This window comes from Idiotropiscis lumnitzeri, chromosome 2 (genome assembly GCF_059441095.1).
Source record: "Idiotropiscis lumnitzeri isolate Australia: NSW breed Sydney's pygmy pipehorse chromosome 2, RoL_Ilum_1.0, whole genome shotgun sequence".
NCBI classification, from domain to species: Eukaryota; Metazoa; Chordata; class Actinopteri; order Syngnathiformes; family Syngnathidae; genus Idiotropiscis; species Idiotropiscis lumnitzeri.
This window is the reverse complement of record NC_142392.1, coordinates 5170844-5190015: the sequence shown is the minus strand read 5'-3', so window position 1 is coordinate 5190015 and position 19172 is coordinate 5170844. Positions and strand designations below refer to the sequence as shown.

The 19172-nt window shown below is 42.8% G+C and overlaps 3 protein-coding genes and 1 long non-coding RNA gene across 5 annotated transcripts in view; 2 read left to right on the top strand and 2 right to left on the bottom strand.

Annotated features, from left to right (window-relative positions):
- Window positions 1-956: 956 nt before the first annotated feature.
- LOC148341393 (uncharacterized) lies at window positions 957-2661 on the top strand. The gene is made up of 3 exons (XM_088288530.1): window positions 957-1130; window positions 1485-1666; window positions 1742-2661. Exons 1-3 carry the CDS (start codon window positions 1058-1060, stop codon window positions 2327-2329), a joined length of 843 nt encoding a protein of 280 aa, XP_088144656.1. The 5' UTR covers window positions 957-1057; the 3' UTR covers window positions 2330-2661.
- Window positions 2662-3034: 373 nt separating this feature from the next.
- Window positions 3035-14169, bottom strand: epyc (epiphycan). The gene is made up of 10 exons (XM_088288915.1): window positions 14031-14169; window positions 11084-11273; window positions 8600-8762; window positions 7665-8372; window positions 7301-7495; window positions 6915-7034; window positions 6599-6757; window positions 6323-6525; window positions 6146-6241; window positions 3035-3313 (listed from the first exon to the last, which is right to left on the bottom strand). Exons 2-10 carry the CDS (start codon window positions 11267-11269, stop codon window positions 3143-3145), a joined length of 2001 nt encoding a protein of 666 aa, XP_088145041.1. The 5' UTR covers window positions 11270-11273; window positions 14031-14169; the 3' UTR covers window positions 3035-3142.
- The window catches only part of LOC148341387 (uncharacterized), a 51302-nt gene continuing 35848 nt past the window's right edge, over window positions 3719-19172 (top strand). The window contains exons 1-3 of one of the 2 annotated variants that reach the window (XR_015842352.1): window positions 3719-3824; window positions 4290-4425; window positions 7698-7841. This is a non-coding gene — a long non-coding RNA (uncharacterized LOC148341387). Of the gene's footprint in view, window positions 3825-4289; window positions 4426-7697; window positions 7842-19172 lie in introns of those variants that run through there. The other variant, XR_015842351.1, reaches the window with a different exon arrangement.
- On the bottom strand, window positions 14849-17062 carry kera (keratocan). Its single transcript, XM_088288315.1, has 3 exons — window positions 16813-17062; window positions 15429-16304; window positions 14849-15357 (listed from the first exon to the last, which is right to left on the bottom strand). Exons 2-3 carry the CDS (start codon window positions 16288-16290, stop codon window positions 15194-15196), a joined length of 1026 nt encoding a protein of 341 aa, XP_088144441.1. The 5' UTR covers window positions 16291-16304; window positions 16813-17062; the 3' UTR covers window positions 14849-15193.

The following is a 19172-nucleotide window of genomic DNA, read 5'->3' as shown; positions in this document are numbered from 1 at the left end:
GGGCTCAATCTTAATACCTACAAAATATTTATCGATCCTCTTCAAAGTGTACAATTTATAGAAGTATACTTCATATTCGATCGCTGAATTGGGACGTGCATGTGACGTCATCGATTTGGGACGCTGTGTTAGAGTGCGTTATCAAACACGGCGGCACCTGTTGTGTTTTTGGCAATTTTGCTGCTTATATTTTATTAAAACTGCAGTAAATATGTAGTAAATTACAAAAACAGTCCTGTGCTTTATTTCTATGGCAGCTATGGCGGCATTAATGGTATTATTGGGGGGGGGGGGGTCCTCCGCAATCTACAGCGCATGCGTAATGGATCGCCAAGTACGGCAATTACACGGAGACAAAATACATGGCAACTTTTAAAAACTACGCACGTGGAATTATTTCAATAATGGAAATAAATTTACAAACTCTAAATATGTAATAATTTTATATACTGACTTGAAATCATTGGTTCTGGCACAGGACCTCACGGAATAATTCTCTGTTAAGGTCAGGCGCGCAATGGTTTGTGGGTAATGAAGTTCGATCGAGGATTGTGAAGGGGGGGGGCTCAGCCGCGGAGGGTGGCGCAAGGGTGCAAAAGGGGCAGGGAACATATTCGAAAGATGAAATATTATATTATTAGTGTACAACCGAGAGAAAAACATAGTAAATAAAAAAATATAATGCCAAGGGTTGGATAATATTTATGTAATATTTTAAAAGTCACTTTCTTCAACTTTTTCGTGAGGGAATATTTATTTGGGATGGACCAGACCCTTTTCCAATTGATATTAGTCACAAATTGGTTCCAATATGACACAACAGAATGGCGACGATATTTTTTTGCCTCAAACAAACATGAACAATTCCCGTCTGCAAAATACTGGGGTGAAAACAGGCTAGGACGCACAAGGATACAAGTGTGAGTATCGAGATTGGGCCGCCACATAAACGGAAGTTGACGTCACTTCCGTAAAGCCACAGCGACACAGCTCCGAAGAGAAGCAGTGTGACCTACCAAGTGCACTTGATGGAAGAAGTCTTCAACTTGGACTCGTAATGGCGTTCGAAGATCACGCGTATACGAGTACCACATATGATACAGTTAAGCCCGCGGAGCCGATTTATAATTGTAAGTTTGTTTTTTAGAACAAAAAAATAAATAAATAAGGGAGTGCGGAAAAGGCTGCGTGCTGTTGTGAAAATGGCGACCTACGAAGTACTCCATTTGTGCAGGGGTGGACTTTGCGGTTACGACTTGCTTTCGAACCGTCTCATCTTAATAAATGTTCTATAATAAAGTGGTTATTAGTTAGTAACCTCGCCAATGCTGTCGTAATTTCCGGTATTGTGCTGCACCAATTCTGTGTTTTATGTCGCGCTGCGTTCAGGGCTTTTAGTAAATCTGAAAGTCTGCATGTGTATTATTTTCTACCCCTGCGTAACGAACTCCTGCTTTATCGTACTTATTCATTTTCTCTTCTAGGGAGCTTAAAGGAAGCAGAAGCCCTTGTGAAGCTGCGTATGTCAAATAATTATCTCTTCTCTGGGAAGAGAAATACTTCTGTGTGGGCATGGAGGGCTATCATCAGGCATATGGGTTTGCAACACAAACTGAATCACTATCAAGCCAAAGCAAAATGGCAAAACCTTAGGCAACGATACAAGGTGCAATTTTTAAACTTTGCATTTATCTCAAAATTCACCTTCAGTGTATTTTGACACATGGCTGTTTCTTCTTAGGAACTTAAGGGCAAAAATCAATGTTATTTGTGGCCTCTCTTCACTTTGATGGACGATGCCATGGAGGGCAGACTGGAAGGCAGCGCCCCCACTGTGGGAATCTGCGCCGAAGATAAACTCTGCATCTCAACCAAAGGCAAGAAGAGAAAGAGAAGCCCGGATAAATTAACAAACGTAGTCCAGGAAATTGAGGTGACGTTGAATGGCGATAGTGGAACAGAGGAGGAAGAGGAGCTTGGTGGCCGTGAGGATGCGATGGTAGTCAGCATGGAGTTTGTGACGCAAGACGAGGCAACAGAGAGGGAAAAGCGATTCATGGAGCTGGAGCGCATAGCCCTGCAACGAGACAGGGCTTTGCTGGAGCGCGAGATCGCCATCGTGGACCGGGATCGAGCCCTGATGGAGCGGGAGAGGCTGCAGCTGGAGCGGGACAAAGAGATGGTGGCCAAAGACCGAGATGCCGTCAACAGGGAGCGGCTGGCGTTGGAGAAACAGAAAGCCGCGTTGGAGACCACCGGGGACCACGGCTCAAAGGACAGGACGAAACGCTTCCTGGACTTGTTTGAAAAACTCATTGATAGTTTTTGAATAGGAATGAACCTTGAACTCTCAGGAGCAAAATATTTGTTTAAATTACAAGTTGAGACCACTTTGTTTACATAATTATGAAGAATTACATAAAAAAAACGTTTTGTTTTGAAAGAGGTCTTCAAAACAACTTTATTCACTCATGTGGTTATTTCATACAGAACACACAGTTGCAAGCTGTTAGCATTGTTGTTAGCCACAACCGTTCTCCCAAATTGTTGAACAATAGTCTTTGGAATAAGAAGTTGTGCACCTTTTCACCCTCCCCGCCCTCCCCTGAAAATCTTCACTGAATATCTATTTTTATATTACAATACAGACTTTACAACAAACGCTTGTGTTTAAAATGCGTCTTTTATTGCATTAGGTACTCAAAAATCTCACCTTCCATTGAGCTCCGGCCTTCAAATAAGTTTACATATTCCAAAAGATTTATTTAATATTTTACAAAACAAACATCTTTAAACAAAAGAATGACGAGTTGTGAGTAGACTGAAACATTCAGTTGAGGGTTGACTTTAACTCCTAAATCAAGTTGTGGAATAGTTTGGCTTTTTTTTTTTGGTGATGTGTGTGCGCACCCCTGTCGTGGAGGTGCGCTACAGCGGTGTGTATGTGCATGATCAGTCACATCTCGCGCATTTATGGAATCGTGGATATCCACGCAAAGTGGTACCTCTCCGCAAAAGAGTGTATCCCAGCGGCCTGTGGAAGGCCACCGAAAGACGAGTGTCCGCATGCCCCGTGCACGTGTTGGGTGGATATTGACGGGGACGCGTGGTGGCGGTCGCTGCGTTTGCGTGTGTTTGTGTTTTAGATGAGGTCGCCGACCGGGATGCGGGGCAGGCAGATGTACGCCTGCGGAGTTCGGCTCAGGTTGATGGGGTTGCCGTCAAGGCGAATGTCCTCCAGCGCATTGCGGATGTAGTTGAAGTCGTGCAGGTTGCAGAAGGTGTCCTCGTGCATCGACTGAATGTTGTTACGCTGCGGTGGGAGGGAAAAATATGAGCGTTATGGAGGGATGGTGCTAAATCTTTAGAGCCCCAGTTTACCCCCGGCCAGAATCTCATTTGATTGGCAGTGGTACCAAATTTGGGGAATGTTGGCTTTAAAAAAAAAAAAAAAGTTGTACCATGCACGAGGCATGGTTGGAATGTCATTTCAAAGTAAATATTTTCATTCTTTTGTATTTTTTTTCTCTTTGAAGCATTAATATTAACATTCCAGTAAGGTCAGTACACAATCCAAACGGTAAATATTAAATAATAACAAAAACTCAATGTATTATATCATGTTACGGTAGTGCAGTTCCTCTTTCTGCCACAACCCCGCCGAGCAGCACCGCTCCATACGCGCACCTCATTTCGCTGCACTTGTTTGTTTATCTTTTTCCCGCTCGCTCCGACGCCCATTTTTTTCTGGCACTTGTTGTCATCCTCCTTTTATAATTTACAAACTATTTTTGGACAGCGAACGTGGATATGTCCATTTTGAGGTAAATTGTGCTAAACTAAAAATATTTCCCGTTTTATGTGTGTTTGTGTCGCTAGCATGACCAGGTAGCGGGCCTTTGAGACATAGTTTTGGTATTTGACAAATTCATTTGGACACTAATTCGCTTCTATTCTGCTTTATTCATTCATTACTTTCCCCGACTCCAAACACGATACTATATTTCGACAACTTTCAACACTCACATGCATTTTAATCATAAACCCATAGTATTTGTAAGCATTATAAAACTAAAATGTTGTGCTTGAAACGTAATTTCTGTTTCTTATTTTTATATTGAAGTAAAAATGAAATAGTATCCTGCTATACAAAGATATTATGTGTTTCAATACCTTTCTTCACTAACACACATTTTATTTACAATATGTCCAAGCTATTTAGTATCTGTAAACATTAAATAAGCGACATGTTTAGTTACAAACCATTTCTTTTAAATATTTTTCTGTAGAACTAAAAAAAAAAATTAAAGCAGCATCTTAGACAAAGCGAGCAAGTGGACTTCGGACCAGGACTCCTGCTGTGGACATTGATGGGATCTGTCTGTGATCTTGAAAGTTATGATGATGAAAACACTGCAAAGCCAGGTAAGAATAAGTTTGAACATTTTCAGCTTGTTTGAGACATTTATGGATGTGACTCTGTGTAAACGTTGAATAGATACAAATGCCTGCTTTTTTTTTTTTTTTTTTTAATTTTACAAAGTGATTTCTTCTTTAGTCGTCGTGTCGTTGTCCAATTGTAAGGCTGTGTAAAAATGTGTAGAGTAATGTTAATATGTGGTTAAAAAATGCTTTTGTGAATTCCACAAGTGAGCTAAATCAACACGCTCACTCTCCACGTCGAAAGGTAGGTCAAACTGAGTTGTAATGCTGTGTACAAATTTTTAAAGAGTAATGTTCGTCTGTGTTCCCCCCCCCAAAAAAACTGCTTTTGTGCATTTCACAAGTGAGATAAATTGACATGCTCACTCGCCACACTGAAAGGTCAAACTGCATTGTAACGCTGTGTACACATTTTTTAAAGAGTAATGTTCATATTTGCTTAAAAAAATAAAACATATAGATTTTATGAATTTCACTAGTGAGCTAAATTGACATGCTCACTCTCCACACTGAAAAGGTAGGTCAAACTGCGTTGTAATGCTGTGTACACATTTTTTAAAGAGTAATGTTCATCTGTGCTTCAAAAAAAATAAAATAAATAAAACCGCTTTTGTGAATTTCACAAGTGAGCTAAATTGACATGCTCACTCTTCACGCTCGAAGGTAGGTCAAACTGAGTTGGAGTAAAGGTAAGTTAAACCTGTATTGTGTTTGGAATGTTTGTTTCTATTATTCACAGTAGTTGGGCGAAGATGGGGACGCTTTAGTACAGAGAATTACATATGGCTGACGCTCAAGATGAGTATTTTTTTTTTTCAATTGTAATTTATTTCGAACATGCATAACAATGAAAGTACAGTATAATGCAATTATGCGGAAAAGACCATAAAAATAAATGAAGACCATCAGAAAATAGTGTTAAAAAATAGCAAAACTGTATTCCAAATAACCAATACAATATAGGTGACATTTTACCTGCTTGCACATAGTTAAAAAAGGAGTAGGATAAAGTATAAACTTATCTAACACTACCCCCATCTATTTATTTAATTATTATTATATAACATTCATTAGTAATACTAAAATTTATTTATAAATAAAATAAAAAATACTTTACACAATATTTCAGTCTACCATACCTCTGATATAACGATACAGCATTAAGATTCCAAGGACTTCCAATGTTCAAAGCCTGTTAATACCGTTCAGTGTCACACGAAGTTGAGCCTACCCCAGCCAATTCAGAGCAAAAGGTTGACTGACGACTCTATGGACTAGTCCCCTGATGGACACCAATCCACACCGTCAACTGGGTGGGAATTGAACCAACACTGCTTTCATGACAAAATGGGATTCAAATAACATCTATATCAAGGTTGATTTGAACCGTTGACCTCAGATTATCGTCCTCAGTTCTACAAACAGTTGCTTGCAAACTAGCTAAACTAACTAAAGGTTTAAGCTTTCAACGGTCAAGGATTTTCACTTGTACTGGTTTTCAATTCATCCATTATCCAAACTGCTTTTCCTCACAAGGGTTGATGGCGTGCTGCAGCCTATCTTCAACTGAGCAAATATAAAGGTTCCTTTAAGCCAGATTTGACTCAGCAACCGAACAATTCCTGGTATTTCCACTACTGTACTCCACTTTACCAGGTTAGCTATTGAAAGGATGAGCCTTCAAAACCTGAGCAGAACCTACCTGTAAATGTAGGGATCGCAAACTGTCTGGAAGAGGCACAGGGATGTAGTCAATTTCGTTGTCTGTCAGGTACAGGTAGAGCAGGCCGGTCATGTCCTGGATTTCACACGAAAGTTTGAAGGTTGAATAACAAAGGACTAAATTATACCAATAATTGTCTGATTCTGACAGACACACCTTGAAGGCCTCTTTGAGAATACCCTTGGACTCCAGGTTATTGTGGCTGGCGTCGATCAGGGTCATGGTCTCTGGCAGGGCAGGCATCTGTGAAATGTGATTTTCTCGAATCACCAGCTCCTCAAGCTCCGGCAGACCCTCAAACGCATTGTTGTCAATGGACGAGATGGCGTTGGCTGTCAAGTCGATCCTCTTCAGCTTGTCTGGAATGCAGCGAGACCCACACCGTCAGTTCCTTGTGTCAGCAGCTCATACCAACCCGAGTGCAAAACATACTCATGGAGGCAAAGTCAGACTTGTTGATCCTGGTGATCCTGTTGTAGCGGGCATAGAAGTGAGTGGTGTCTTTGGGCAGAGGTGGGATGCTGTCCAATTTCAAGTCATCACAGTACACCGAACCACCAAGGCATGTGCACAGCAAGCAAGTGGGCATACCTGGAGGACACAAGGAGAGAGAGGAAACCGGGGGAGAGCAAGGGGAACACAATAGTAAAAGCTAGATTGGATCTTCGTGACTAGTTTTGTGACAATGCTTTGACATTAAATCCATATGGATCGTGGTGTCCTTTTCTTTTCTCCATTCCTTGCTCACCTTTCGTGTCAACCTCAGGTTCTTCGGGTTCCTCGGGCTCTGGTAGGCCAGAGCCCAGTGTCGTTTCTACACCACCAGTACCCTCCTGAGGGGTCTCTTGTGTCGGAAGCAGCCCCTCCTCTTGTTAGAGACAAGATTTGGCGTTGAGGAAACAGGTTAGATGAGCATGGACGTGATCCACAAGTCTGGCAATCAGTGGGAAACTGTTTGCCGCAGTAGTTAGCAGTGTTACCAAGAATGTGTATCTTGCATTTAACAATCGTTAAATGGAAATTACTTTTGAGTGTTAATAAGCAGCGATACTCCACTGGCACCACTTTTCACAACTAAAAATACCCTTAATAAAATACCCTGGCATATGTTTTGGATCTAGAGTAGATACTGACCTTTATCAGTGTCAGGAATCAGAATTATATCAGGCTCCTCGGGTTCTCCAGAGGTAGAGACACCAGAGGTTCCAGAGACATCTATGTCTCCAGAGACTCCTAGATCCCCTGAGCTTCCTGAAACTCCTGAGAAATCTCCTGAAGTACCCGATGCCTCTTGTGGGATAGTTGTAGGAATGAGAGGCAGTTCCACCTCTTGTTTGGACCAAGTTGGAGTGGTTAGGAGACACATTGGGAGGATGAGATGTGGAATGGACATTCAGTCAACTTGTTAACCACTCGTTCTCTCACAATTAAGACCAAACAGCAGGTTAGGTTGACAATGGTTATGAGTCACACAGTGATGAGTATTAAAAGTACTAACCTCCAGGTAATAATGTTATCCCTGACTCCTCAGACTCATCAGTATCCCCAGAAACCCCAGAGCCTCCAGAGGCACCTGAGGTCAGGAGATCTCCAGAGAACCCAGAGCCATATCTGTCCCCAGACCCTCCAGAACCCAGAGGGAATTCACCGGACATACCAGACCCTCCTGATCCCAATTCAATTAGAATTCCAGAACTTCCAGAGCCAAAGTCTCCGGAGGCTCCAGAAGCTGTGGATCCCATGGTATCCCCTGATATCAAGAGATCTTCAGATCCAGAAAGATCGCCGGATATCAAGAGATCCCCGGACCCAGAAAGATCACCGGATATCAAGAGATCTTCAGATCCAGAAAGATCGCCGGATATCAAGAAATCCCCTGACCCAGAAATCAGGAGTTCCCCAGATCCGGATATCTCCCCAAATCCAGAGACCTCTCCCGAGCCATAGAGATCCCCTGATATAAAAAAATCCACATCCCCGGACACTAAGAACTCCCCTGATCCTCCAGAGCTGCTGAGGATCTCCTCAGAAGCCCCAGAGATGAAGACAATATCACCAGAACCCCCAGAAGCACCCGAGCCCAGTGGGTCCCCTGAGCCTCCTGACCCAGAAACCCCAGAGGCTCCTGAGGCACCGGACCCCACTGATCCCCCAAAATCCCCGGAGACATGAAGGATGTCAATGGGCATCAGACGCAGCTCCACCTCTTGTTAGAGACAAGTTTAGTTATTAATGGACACACAACAAACATGACACATTTAACCATGAACAGCTAGTTAAATGGAACACATGCACAAAGAAAAGATGCAGATGACAACAATAGATTAGTTGTTGCTGAGGAAGGATAATGCTGCTTGCACAACTCCAAGACCCTCCAAAAACCTCAGATTTCAAGCAACTTCCTGTTCGGAACAGGTTTGAGTTGTTTCAGACCTTTCTGTGTGTCCGGGCCCATGAGAACTCCCGACCCTCCTGAGCCCTGAGGGATGAGCTGCGGCTTTATTGGCACCTCCTCCTCCTCCTCCTCCTGCTCCTCCAACGAGGCCCCAGGCATTGGATAGTTGTAGTCAGGCGGGGTGAGGGTGCCAATCTCTATCTGATGAGAAGACAACAGCCTTGAGACTGGAATGCCAAACATTATGAGACTCACCTCATTTAAACCCATAATTGATGATATGTGGATCACTTAAGTACTCTCATCATCATCCTACCTACTCTCATCATATCTTACCTTTCTACAGAATCAGTACTAAACTGAGTGCAACTGGCACATTAATATTGCATGTGTGCTCAGTATTGACCACCAGATAGCAGCAGAGGCTCCCTATGCTGCCTATACTACAAATCATTTCACATTAACCTTCAAGTTTATTGTGATGCTTCCATGTTCCTAATGTTTATAATAAGAACAAATGACCATGACATTAATAATAATATAATTAATAAATTCTGGATGGCATATTCTTATATTTGCATGTGACAATTCACAGTATTAGTCAGCACAACTCTGCAGTTCAAATCTCCTCCAGTTGGTGGCAATGAACCCCCACACACCACACAGTACAGGTAATACCTGACACTTAAACATATGTAGTAAAAAGGACAACTCAATGGTCCTTGTGGAACCAAGACACACATGGTAGCTACATGGGTCTATATTTTGAAATATGTCATAGCAAATCTATAACAATTCAACACAGTGAAGAGGAACCAGAAGGAGATCTTTCCGGTGGTTAATCAGTCATTAATGGGAGTAATTAAGAGAGTGTTTTAGAGTTTTGGCAGGATGACAGTGTGGGATGCAACAAGGCAGGCCTTTAAAAGCACCGACTCTCCCCACCCTTCACCCACCACCCTTTCCCCAAAACAAACATATTCACCCATGGGGGAAGAAGAGGCGAAAAGCTGGCAAGCGGACGTACAGAAAAAACAGCATGGGAATACTGATGCTCAATGTAAGCGCGGAGTCAAAGCCAAACAGTGTGGCGCTGCCCCGCTATATAGTTTCTGAAAGCATTCAGCCTGAAAGAAGCTGCATTGGTTTTAAAAATACTTAATATCATGCATATGCGGTGTCCTGCTCTGTCAGAATATCTGTGGCTTACGGAGCAGACCAAGGCTCTGAGGTTTCCAAAATAAGAGTTTGCATGGGAATACTATTACTAAGACAAACACAAGGATAATACTCCTGGTTTGTCTTTGCACTTCTTGACTCCCACAAAAATGTAAAATTTTCTCTCAGGAATAGGACAACAAAGCATATTTTTGCATATTACAATGCAAGAGAAAATCAATATGGCCACTGCTGTGCTTATTGTTGATGTTGCAGGCCTTCCCTGCACAAAAGCTACATAAAGAGTCCAGATGTGTCACGGTGTAGACAGTGAAAGAAAAACCCTCCAAGTTGGTTATTAAAAGCTGGAGATTTGCTCCAGTTTCATTGCCGATGAGCCTTTGCTCCCCTTTGAGAAGCGAGGAGATAAATTGCAACACACACAAAAAAGCTTGGAAGCGGAAAGTCAAGACTCAGCATTCCAGAGGCATGGCGCTCATCCTCATGCTTCATTATTCCCTCGACAACTGATGCACATAGACACAGTCTGTCGAAAAACTCCCTTCTAGACCCCTTTGCATGCAGTTAGATTTTGAAAATTCAATAGATTGCCAAATGTAATTAGCTTTACAAATGTGCAAAATTGAATATATTCTTGGTGTTTTCTCCATAAGCAAGATACATTTTATGACAATTGTTTTTTTGTGGGTGTGGTGGTTGTCTGACCAGGTGTCAGAGTTTCCCAAAATTGTATTGTATTTCTGGATGTATAGTTTCTTCAAGGGCTTATTTTTTTTGATAGTTTTTTTTGCCAATATGTTCACATATCATATCAAACGGTAAAGCCATCGCCATTTCAATCCACAGGTACTAGTCCATTTTCCTTGATTCATCATAGCGCCTTTTCTGAAATTTAATTCTTGAGGGGTTCTGATTTGGTACAATCAACCATTTTAATTCCCTAAATGCCTTCGAACCTTGTCTTTCTGCGGCCTATATTCACAAGATAGATGGAAACACATGCCTCCCAGGCCAGCCACATTTGACAGCTGGAGTTGAGCTAAACCAGTTGTGGAATCCCATTTTTTGGAGGGGTGGGGGGCTGCAAATGAGTTGGAAGTAGCAGCCTTATTGCTGCATATGACAAGTTACTGACAATCGCGGTCTTGAATTCTTTCAGTTCGAGTCATTGTTAATTTTCCAAGTCGGAAAGAATTTTGTCCTGCTCACCTGTTCCAAAAAAAGTCATCCTCACTGTTAATGTGATTTGTTGGGATCGTAAGAAACGGTTTTGCAGCTGCCTAAACAGGAATTCTCAATTCCAACCAATTTATGGTACCATCGGGGCCCACTTTTCAGCTCACCTCAGGATCCTCAATAGTCGGCCCATCCTCATAGTCGTACTCCTGGTTTTCCGAGTTAACGTCGTCCACATCGTAGTTGCCGTCGTCGTATGAGTCCAGGTCGGCTTGCCGGGAAAACCGGGGATTGGCTACCACCACTTTGAGGACGAGCAGTCCCAGTACTAGTCGCACGAGCATCTTCATCATTCACCTTTGGGATGGAGAGAAAATATGTATGTGCAGTTACAACAGAAGCCAAATCCCCTTGAATGTATTGAGGTTGCTGCAAGATGGCACCAAGGCCCTCACTAAATAGGATTTGCTGGCAAGGAAGTATGCCAAACTGATACAGATCTGTACTGCGAATCAAGGAACATTCTATGTTGAGGTGGATCTAAGCTTAGCCTGGGTTGTGAGTGGAAGTTGCAGATTTATTTTTCAAGGTAATGAGTTTGAGTTTATAGTTCTGGGTGCATTCGTGTATGTTTAAAGTGAATCATACAGGTACCTAAACATTTTGGGGGGGTGTCATTTACGCTCCGTAGTTCCGTTTTAGCTGCAGGGGCCCCCCATGAGGGTTTACTGTACCACAGTCGACTACAACATGAACACTCACTGTAGCAGTAAACAAATAATCATGATCACTGATGATCCTATACTGCTAAAACGCATTCAAATTCACATGCAATTGCATAATAGCCCGACGATCCTACACACATGACAAGAGCTGACATGCTGTTGTGATCGTCATGAACCTCGTTGAAAGACACTCAGTGGATTAGTAGTTGGCTCGAGGCGACCATTTTCGGCTCAACCACCACTAGTATATTACAATCCAAGGGTCACGGTTTGCCACGGTTGACAAAATCTGCCCAATGCGAGGGGCTTTTGTTTTGTGTGTGTGCAAGGCCAATTTTTACATGAACTTGTCAAAACAGGTAAGCCAAGTCAGTGCTTATTAAATTTTAGGAAGCAAATACGACATAGGGGGAAATGTGTATTTTTTGGGTTAATATTAGGTTTGGCTTGGAATCGACTGACGAGCACACTTTTTGCAGCTATTTACTTTGGATTTCTCGCTTCATTCTCGTTTGTATCTCAGTTCAAGATGAGGCAGGGCATTTGTGATTATTAAGAGATTAGCATATGATAAGAAGCTCTTATTTAGCTGGCATAGACTCTAGAACAGGGATTTATTAGCGAGACAGGTGCAGCCAAGTCTCAGCACGTTTGAGGTAAAAAGAAAACATCCAGGAGTCCTCTAGGCCGGGGCAGAGAAATGGAGAGCCAGGGAGGAAGAAGCAGAAGATGAAGAAAATGAGAGAGAGCGAGAGAGAGACGTGGACAAGATGTTGGCCCTCAGGGTAAGACGGAGAGAGTGCATAAAGGAGGGACGAAAGGGAGGAGGGGTCCGGTTCAAGACTTGCTCGACCCTTTGGCCCTTCACAGAGGGCCTTTATGAGGGCCTGGTCACTGCCTGTCTCAGCACTCAAACTCCAAATTCCACCGAGGTTTGTGGACAGGATAGCAGTCAGCTTTTCGGACTGCGAGGAAACACACACACACAACCACACACATAACACACGTACACTTGGAAAGACTCACAGGTCCACACTGTCTCGGAAAGAGAGGGGGCGAGTGAGAGAGAAAGAGAGAAAGCGAGAGCAAGAGAGATGCCTCAAGTGTTCTCCATCCACAACAAAAAAATGAAAATCTACACATTTCTAGATGATTAAAATGGAGACAGAGGTATGTTTATATAACGGCTATGACAAATGAAGGAAACGATCCCCTGTGTTATGCTTGGCCCTGTATTGGACCTTCAGAATATCCCATTTTCCCTTAATAGTCACACTGCCTAGCTGCATGCCACAGGTTTGCAGCTTGCCAAAAAGCATTCTGCGTAGCTATGGTGATCTCATTTGGATCCAAATCAGCATCCAAAATTCCAAAGAAAGTCAACCACGTTAAAATCAATTAAAGTGTATCCTCACACTTCCTCTGAGAGGTCAGAAAATCAAACCCCAATGTTATTGTACCAAATATGGCTTAGCTTTGATGACAGGTAAGACCGTTTAAGATCTTAAAGTGCATAACAAGATTGAACCAGAATTAAAAAACATCCTCATACATCTATCATGAACGTTATAAAACCTCCATTCAGTTATCAAGAAAAGCAATTTCGTCACCTATAGCCTTCGCGAATTGATTTAAACTCGCCCCAGTGGAACGATGGCTTAGCTTTAAAGACAACTGGGCAAAGATCCCGAAGTAACATCAGCAAGAATAATAAAACATCTTTATACAACCATCGTTAGGGTCAGAAAAACCAAATTTTTAAATCATTCCACTCATCAAGCATAACAATCCTTGATTTTTAGTTTTCCTAACGTCACTATGGCTTGTCTTTAACGATAGTTGTACAATGGTAAGCCCATTCAAGATCCAACTGTGCAATGCAACTAGAATGAAAAAAAAAATCTTTATACATAATCACGTCAACACAGCACAATCATCAAGAATAACAATCTTTCACCTATAGCTTTTCTAAATTCCAACAAATTTGTGAAAATAAGGCTTAGTTTGAAAGGCAGGTGAACAATGGTAAGTTCATTTTGTCCCAACCAAGCTTCCAAAACTGCAAGGAGTGAGCAACCAGAATTGAGGGGGGAAACATATAACAATCATTCAATGCATTCTAATCATCAAGGATAATAATCCGACACCTGTTGCTTTACCAAACTCTCAGAATGGTAAACTCATTTTCCCCAAGGAATGAGTAACCCGAGTAAAAATCATCCTCATGATTCACGAAGGTCATAAAACCGCCATCCAATGCATCCCAATCATCAAGGAAAACAATTTGTCACCTGTAGCTCCCCCAAACTCAATCCATGAGTCATTAAGGACCCCCCTATGCCCCCCTCCCTCTACTTATCATGAAGATAGCAGCCACCAGAACGCTTACCTGTGTCTCCGGCTCTCTTGAATGCTCCCTTCAGCCACGATGGAGATGCTGAGGGCTCCACAACTCGGCCAATGGTGAAGGGGTCGTGCAGAGGTGCCTCGATGAGGGTGGGGGCGGGTGGCGAGGGGGGGCCGGGTGTGTACCAACGTGTGTGTCCGGGTTTCACAAGTGTGTATGTGGTGTGTGCATGTGTAGGGTCTGACAGACCTGAGTGCCCCTGCCGCTTACGTGTGAAGGTAGGCACTGAGGCTGATTGGACCGGAGCAGGTTGCTTTTGGTTCACTCTGTTGGGGAAGGGGAGGTGGAGGGCGATCCCAAATAAGAATACATCACTGCACACACACACATGCTTGGACATCAACACAAAGAACAAGACCGCATAGCACGAGGGACACCCCCCTCAAGCCTTCCTGCCCTCGTTTGATTTTTATCCCTTACAAGAGTATCCGTTATTTTGCTACGAGTGTATTTCAATCACACTAAAATATTTCACTTCCTGGTGCTGAAACTTGGCGTTTCATCTGTGTGTATGTGTCTGTGTGTGTGCATGCACGTATGATCCAGGGCCCTGTGCACACAATGGGACCTCTGTGAGGAGCCCCTGTTAGCATAGAGCCGAGAGGAAGTTCCCCCGCTTCTCGAAGAAGGCCCTCCTTTTTCAAGCCGATCTCAGATGTTCTCACAGCTGATCTGAGTTCAGCTGCAAGCCACGCAAGTGTCAGCTTGGATGAAGCCAATCTGATCTGGAATCAGAACCTAATAGGGGCCAAGAACTCTTGACCTGATACAGAGGGAATGAATCTGCGATACACGGGACATCCTGCATTCATAGATACTTTTATTAAAACTGAAAACAATAAACCTTACTTTTTCAGGTACACAAAAAAACTGAATTCAAACACAACAATGGATAGAAAAATTAATTACCGTTAGTACGAATGTATAGAAAAAACATTATCAGTCTACAACTCATCTTAAAACAGTATAAAATACGATAGTAGTCAAAGAGTAAATTAATTGAGTTTAAATAAATGGTCTTATTATGTCATTATCTAAATGACCAGCAGATTTGTACATTGAAGGCACAACTAGTGGTCCATTAAAGTGCCTGATTTGATTCCAATTCCTGAAAATGTTCTTAGATGTAGAACCTGTTTCTTTTTTTAAATGACAATGGACCTAAGGAGACGGAAGCACAAAATGACATCCCTGGGAATCGGAGGCTCGATATTGTTGCCATCTAGTCGGAGATAGCGCAGCCGCGGCACACTATCATTGGCGTTCAATGTATCAATATCCATGGGGCAGACGTTGGAACCACTCACACCTGAAAAAGAAACAGGAAACAATTATACATTGTTCCACAAGTTCATATAAGCACGTTCATGGAAAACCTACTTTTAATGTTGTTGTGGTCAAGGTACAGCTGTTCAAGGCCTGTGGGGATCAGGGGCACCTCAGTGAGCAGGTTGTGTGACAGCTGCAGGTCCAGGATGCTGGAGATGTTGAACACGTTGTTGGGAACACCACTACTGCCGAGCTTGTTATGGTTTAGCCTAAGGAAAGCCACCTTGGGCAAACCCTTGAAATAGCCTGTGGGGATTTTGTCGATGTTGTTGCCATCGAGAAAGAGCTGAGTGGTGGTGGGCGGCAGGCCAAGAGGCATGCTGCTCAATTGGTTCTTGGCAAGATTGATCTGCACCAGGTTGTTAAGACCTTTCAGGCTCACCTCAGTCACAGCATCATCCATCAGCTTATTCCCTTGCAGGTCTAAGAGGGTCAGCTTATCCAGGCCAGAGAAGACCCCGTCAGGGATCTTGGCGATCCGATTGCGAGAGAGACTTAGGTGCTCCAGGCTGGCCGGGAGAGGAAACGGCACCCAGGATAAGAGATTGTCATCCAGGTAGAGGTGTTCCAGGCGAGACATTGCTTCCAGGGTGCCTTTTTCCACTCCCTCGCTGGTTATTTTGTTGCGACTGAGGTTCACCCAACGCAGCTGGGTAGCATTGCGCAGGGCATTGGCTGAGACTACTTGAATTTGATTATTCTGTAAGTAGAGGTACCAAGTGAATGGAGGTATTGGGGGGATGCTCTTCAGACCTTTATTGTCACAGTAGACCGCACGAGGGAAGTTGGAGGGGCACCGGCACGCTGGAGGGCATGCTTGAATCTGGGCCATTAGTTCCTCATTAGGCATATCCTGACCCAGGACTGTGCCGAGTACACACGTGGCACAGATAATCTTCAGAAAGAATTCCATTTTGATAGATATCCCTAGAATGCAGAAGTAAGAAGACATTGAGAAAATATGCTGAAAACTGTGTAGCTCCTTGTCGCCCCTCATATCTATACGCATACTCTCGAGAAACAAAGCTTTTTTTGGTCATCCCATTGCCTGATTGAATAACCACAAGCATGATAGATCAGGGTCATCCTTGGTAGGACAACTGTAAAGGTGCTTAGATAAATATCAGCTTTGCAGCGGAATTCCAACAGGTAAAACAAATAGAAGTCAAACTTGTCCATATTTTTCTTAAGCTTGTACTTGAGTCCTCGCAGATGACATCTGGTTTAAATTTTTAATGCATCAACGTTTTGTGCAGAATGTCATGCCAGGCATACTTTTTCCAGGGATAGACACTCTTCAAAGACAGCGCACCTGTTTTCAGATATGTGCTCCCGGTTATCCTGCTGTTAAAGCTTTGTCACTAAAATTTATTACAGACTGTGCTGCTTAATGTAAGGACATAGGACAAGACATCTTGGTATTCAAGAAACCTACCTCAAATTTTGGTCAAAAGATGCTTCCACCCTGGAGTTGTCAAGGCTTGTCCCAATTAATGACGCTGTAGCGCTCACCTCCTCGTATTTGTACTGCCAGTTTTTTGTATTCAGCGTACACCAGCTTGTCACTCAAAGCTTTGACTAGCCAATGAGGTCTCATGCGCTAAACCTTAACAAGGCTCGAGACGTGGCCCATTTAGAAAGAGGTCACTGCACCGTTACCCGTTACCTGTTCTACCTTGACTGCTTGCCTTCCTCATGTCCATGAGTCTTGCTTAATTCCTCTATGCTGCACTTGATCTCTTTTGAACTGACAAATCCCTGAAGGTCACTGCCAATCTTTTGAGTTAATTCTGTGCGGCCAGCATCTGTGGTGTATCTAGGATTAATAGTTTTTTTCTTTGACATGCAGACAATGAATTGGAGTTTTGTGTTTGCACCCTTGCAGACTAACATGCAGTACTCAAATTATAAGAACCGGCGGTTTTCAACGATCTTTTGCTAAGTCATTTGAAGACATGGGCCCCGTTAGCGTGAGGTCAGCTTTAATCTGAGGGGACTTAATTTAATGCAGGCTTGTTCTTGTTAGGCCAATTGCTTCCTAAACAAGTGTTCCTTTCCAGTGATGACGGCAGCGGCCACGATGCAACAGGATAATCCTTGGCGACTTGTGTGAGTGCAGAGGCAATAACCCAACTACAACCTCTTTGCACGTTTCGTCTCTTGTGAATCACAACTTTAGTACGCCAAATGGAACAGACATATCGGACATTAAGCCCTGACATACCCTAACAGTTGGGTAAAGACACTTTTAACAGGATTGAATTAAGCTACAACCTTACATGAATCAGAACTCCATGTTTAAGTATTGCATTTAAGACTTTTAGAAACATAAAAATTCAGACAACATAAATGTTGTCATTACCTGCTTTCCCAGGTATTGTACATGGGCAAAGCTTGATCAAATGAGTAAAGTCCACTGATGGTCGACTTGATTTGTCAGGAATTGTTAGGATTACCCAAAAAGGTTGCAGTGGTCATGACGATTCTGCAACAACTGGTTGTCCTTGGTCCAGCTGTTTTTTGGTGTGGAGGAAGTTCTGTATTTGATCTATATCCTACCCAATGTGGGCTTACTCCTTACCCATCAATGTTTGTTTTTACCGCTCTGTCAGTTTCACCACTCAAAAGTCTCAAAGCTGGGTTAGATGAGTTGTAAGAGGATCTTTAACCCGCTTGTTTAAAACACATTTTTTCAGCTGGGAATGATTGGGATTTAGGAGGCGATTAAACATTAAACTGTCGTCTGGCGCAAGCAGAAGGTTTCAAGCTTTTTAAAGGACAGCATTGTCTGGAGGCCGACTGCGAATGAGAGAGCGGAGAATTGACATAGTTACCTCATAAAAACACACAAAAAAGTGTAGTAATACCGTGGTAATTATCACAGTATTGGGTGACTCAAAGAAACACCAGTTTGGAAACCATTTTAATAATTGCTAACACATTCACAAACCTAAAACAACATCTGCTATGGTTACTAGACTAAGACCAAAATGGGACTTGATGCACATCTGAAGTAGCTCAGAGATAAACATATTTATGTAAGAGGACACTGGGATATATTTTTATTATTTATGGTGTAAAATGATAACCAGGTTGTAAATAAAGAAAATAAATGCACAAACTCCAATCTGACAGAGGTGTCAAATCCAGATCCACAAGGTAACCTCTGCAGCAGTTTGTCTTTAGCCGCAGGTACTTCTACTCAAGAGCTCGTATACCTGCCGATTTCACCTGTGGCTAAAGACAAACTCTGCCCAGGTTTACATTCCGGATTTGGATTGGATACCTCTGTCAGATAGGAGGTTTTGCATTTTGCATGTCAATGAGTGTGCCAATGTCAATTTTTAGTGGGCCTCTGAGACCAGGACCTTTCAGAAGAGGAAAGTCTACTCAGATTATATAATGGCAAACTGTTTGAGCATATTGCAAAATGGAGCGGAAACCACAAAAAATATGTTCCATTTTTTCATTTTCCGCCTCAAGCACACCACTTAACATTCTCGACATTGTCCATGCACCGCAATGTAAAAAAAAAAAAAAAACAGAACCCAAAACCCCAAACTACAAGAGCATTGGACAATGTGTTCTTGAATGTATTGTGTGAAAATACAGTCGCCTGTGATGTGTTTGTGACTCTGTATACACGTTTTGTCCACACAAGCCAATCGCTCCCAAAGACATTTGGTGGTTTGACCGCAAGTGGTGTCACCGAGTACGCAACGGACAATGCTAAGTGCCAAACAAATTGCCATGTAGTGGAGCCAGTTAGCCTCGCTAGCTCAGTTCAAACACTGT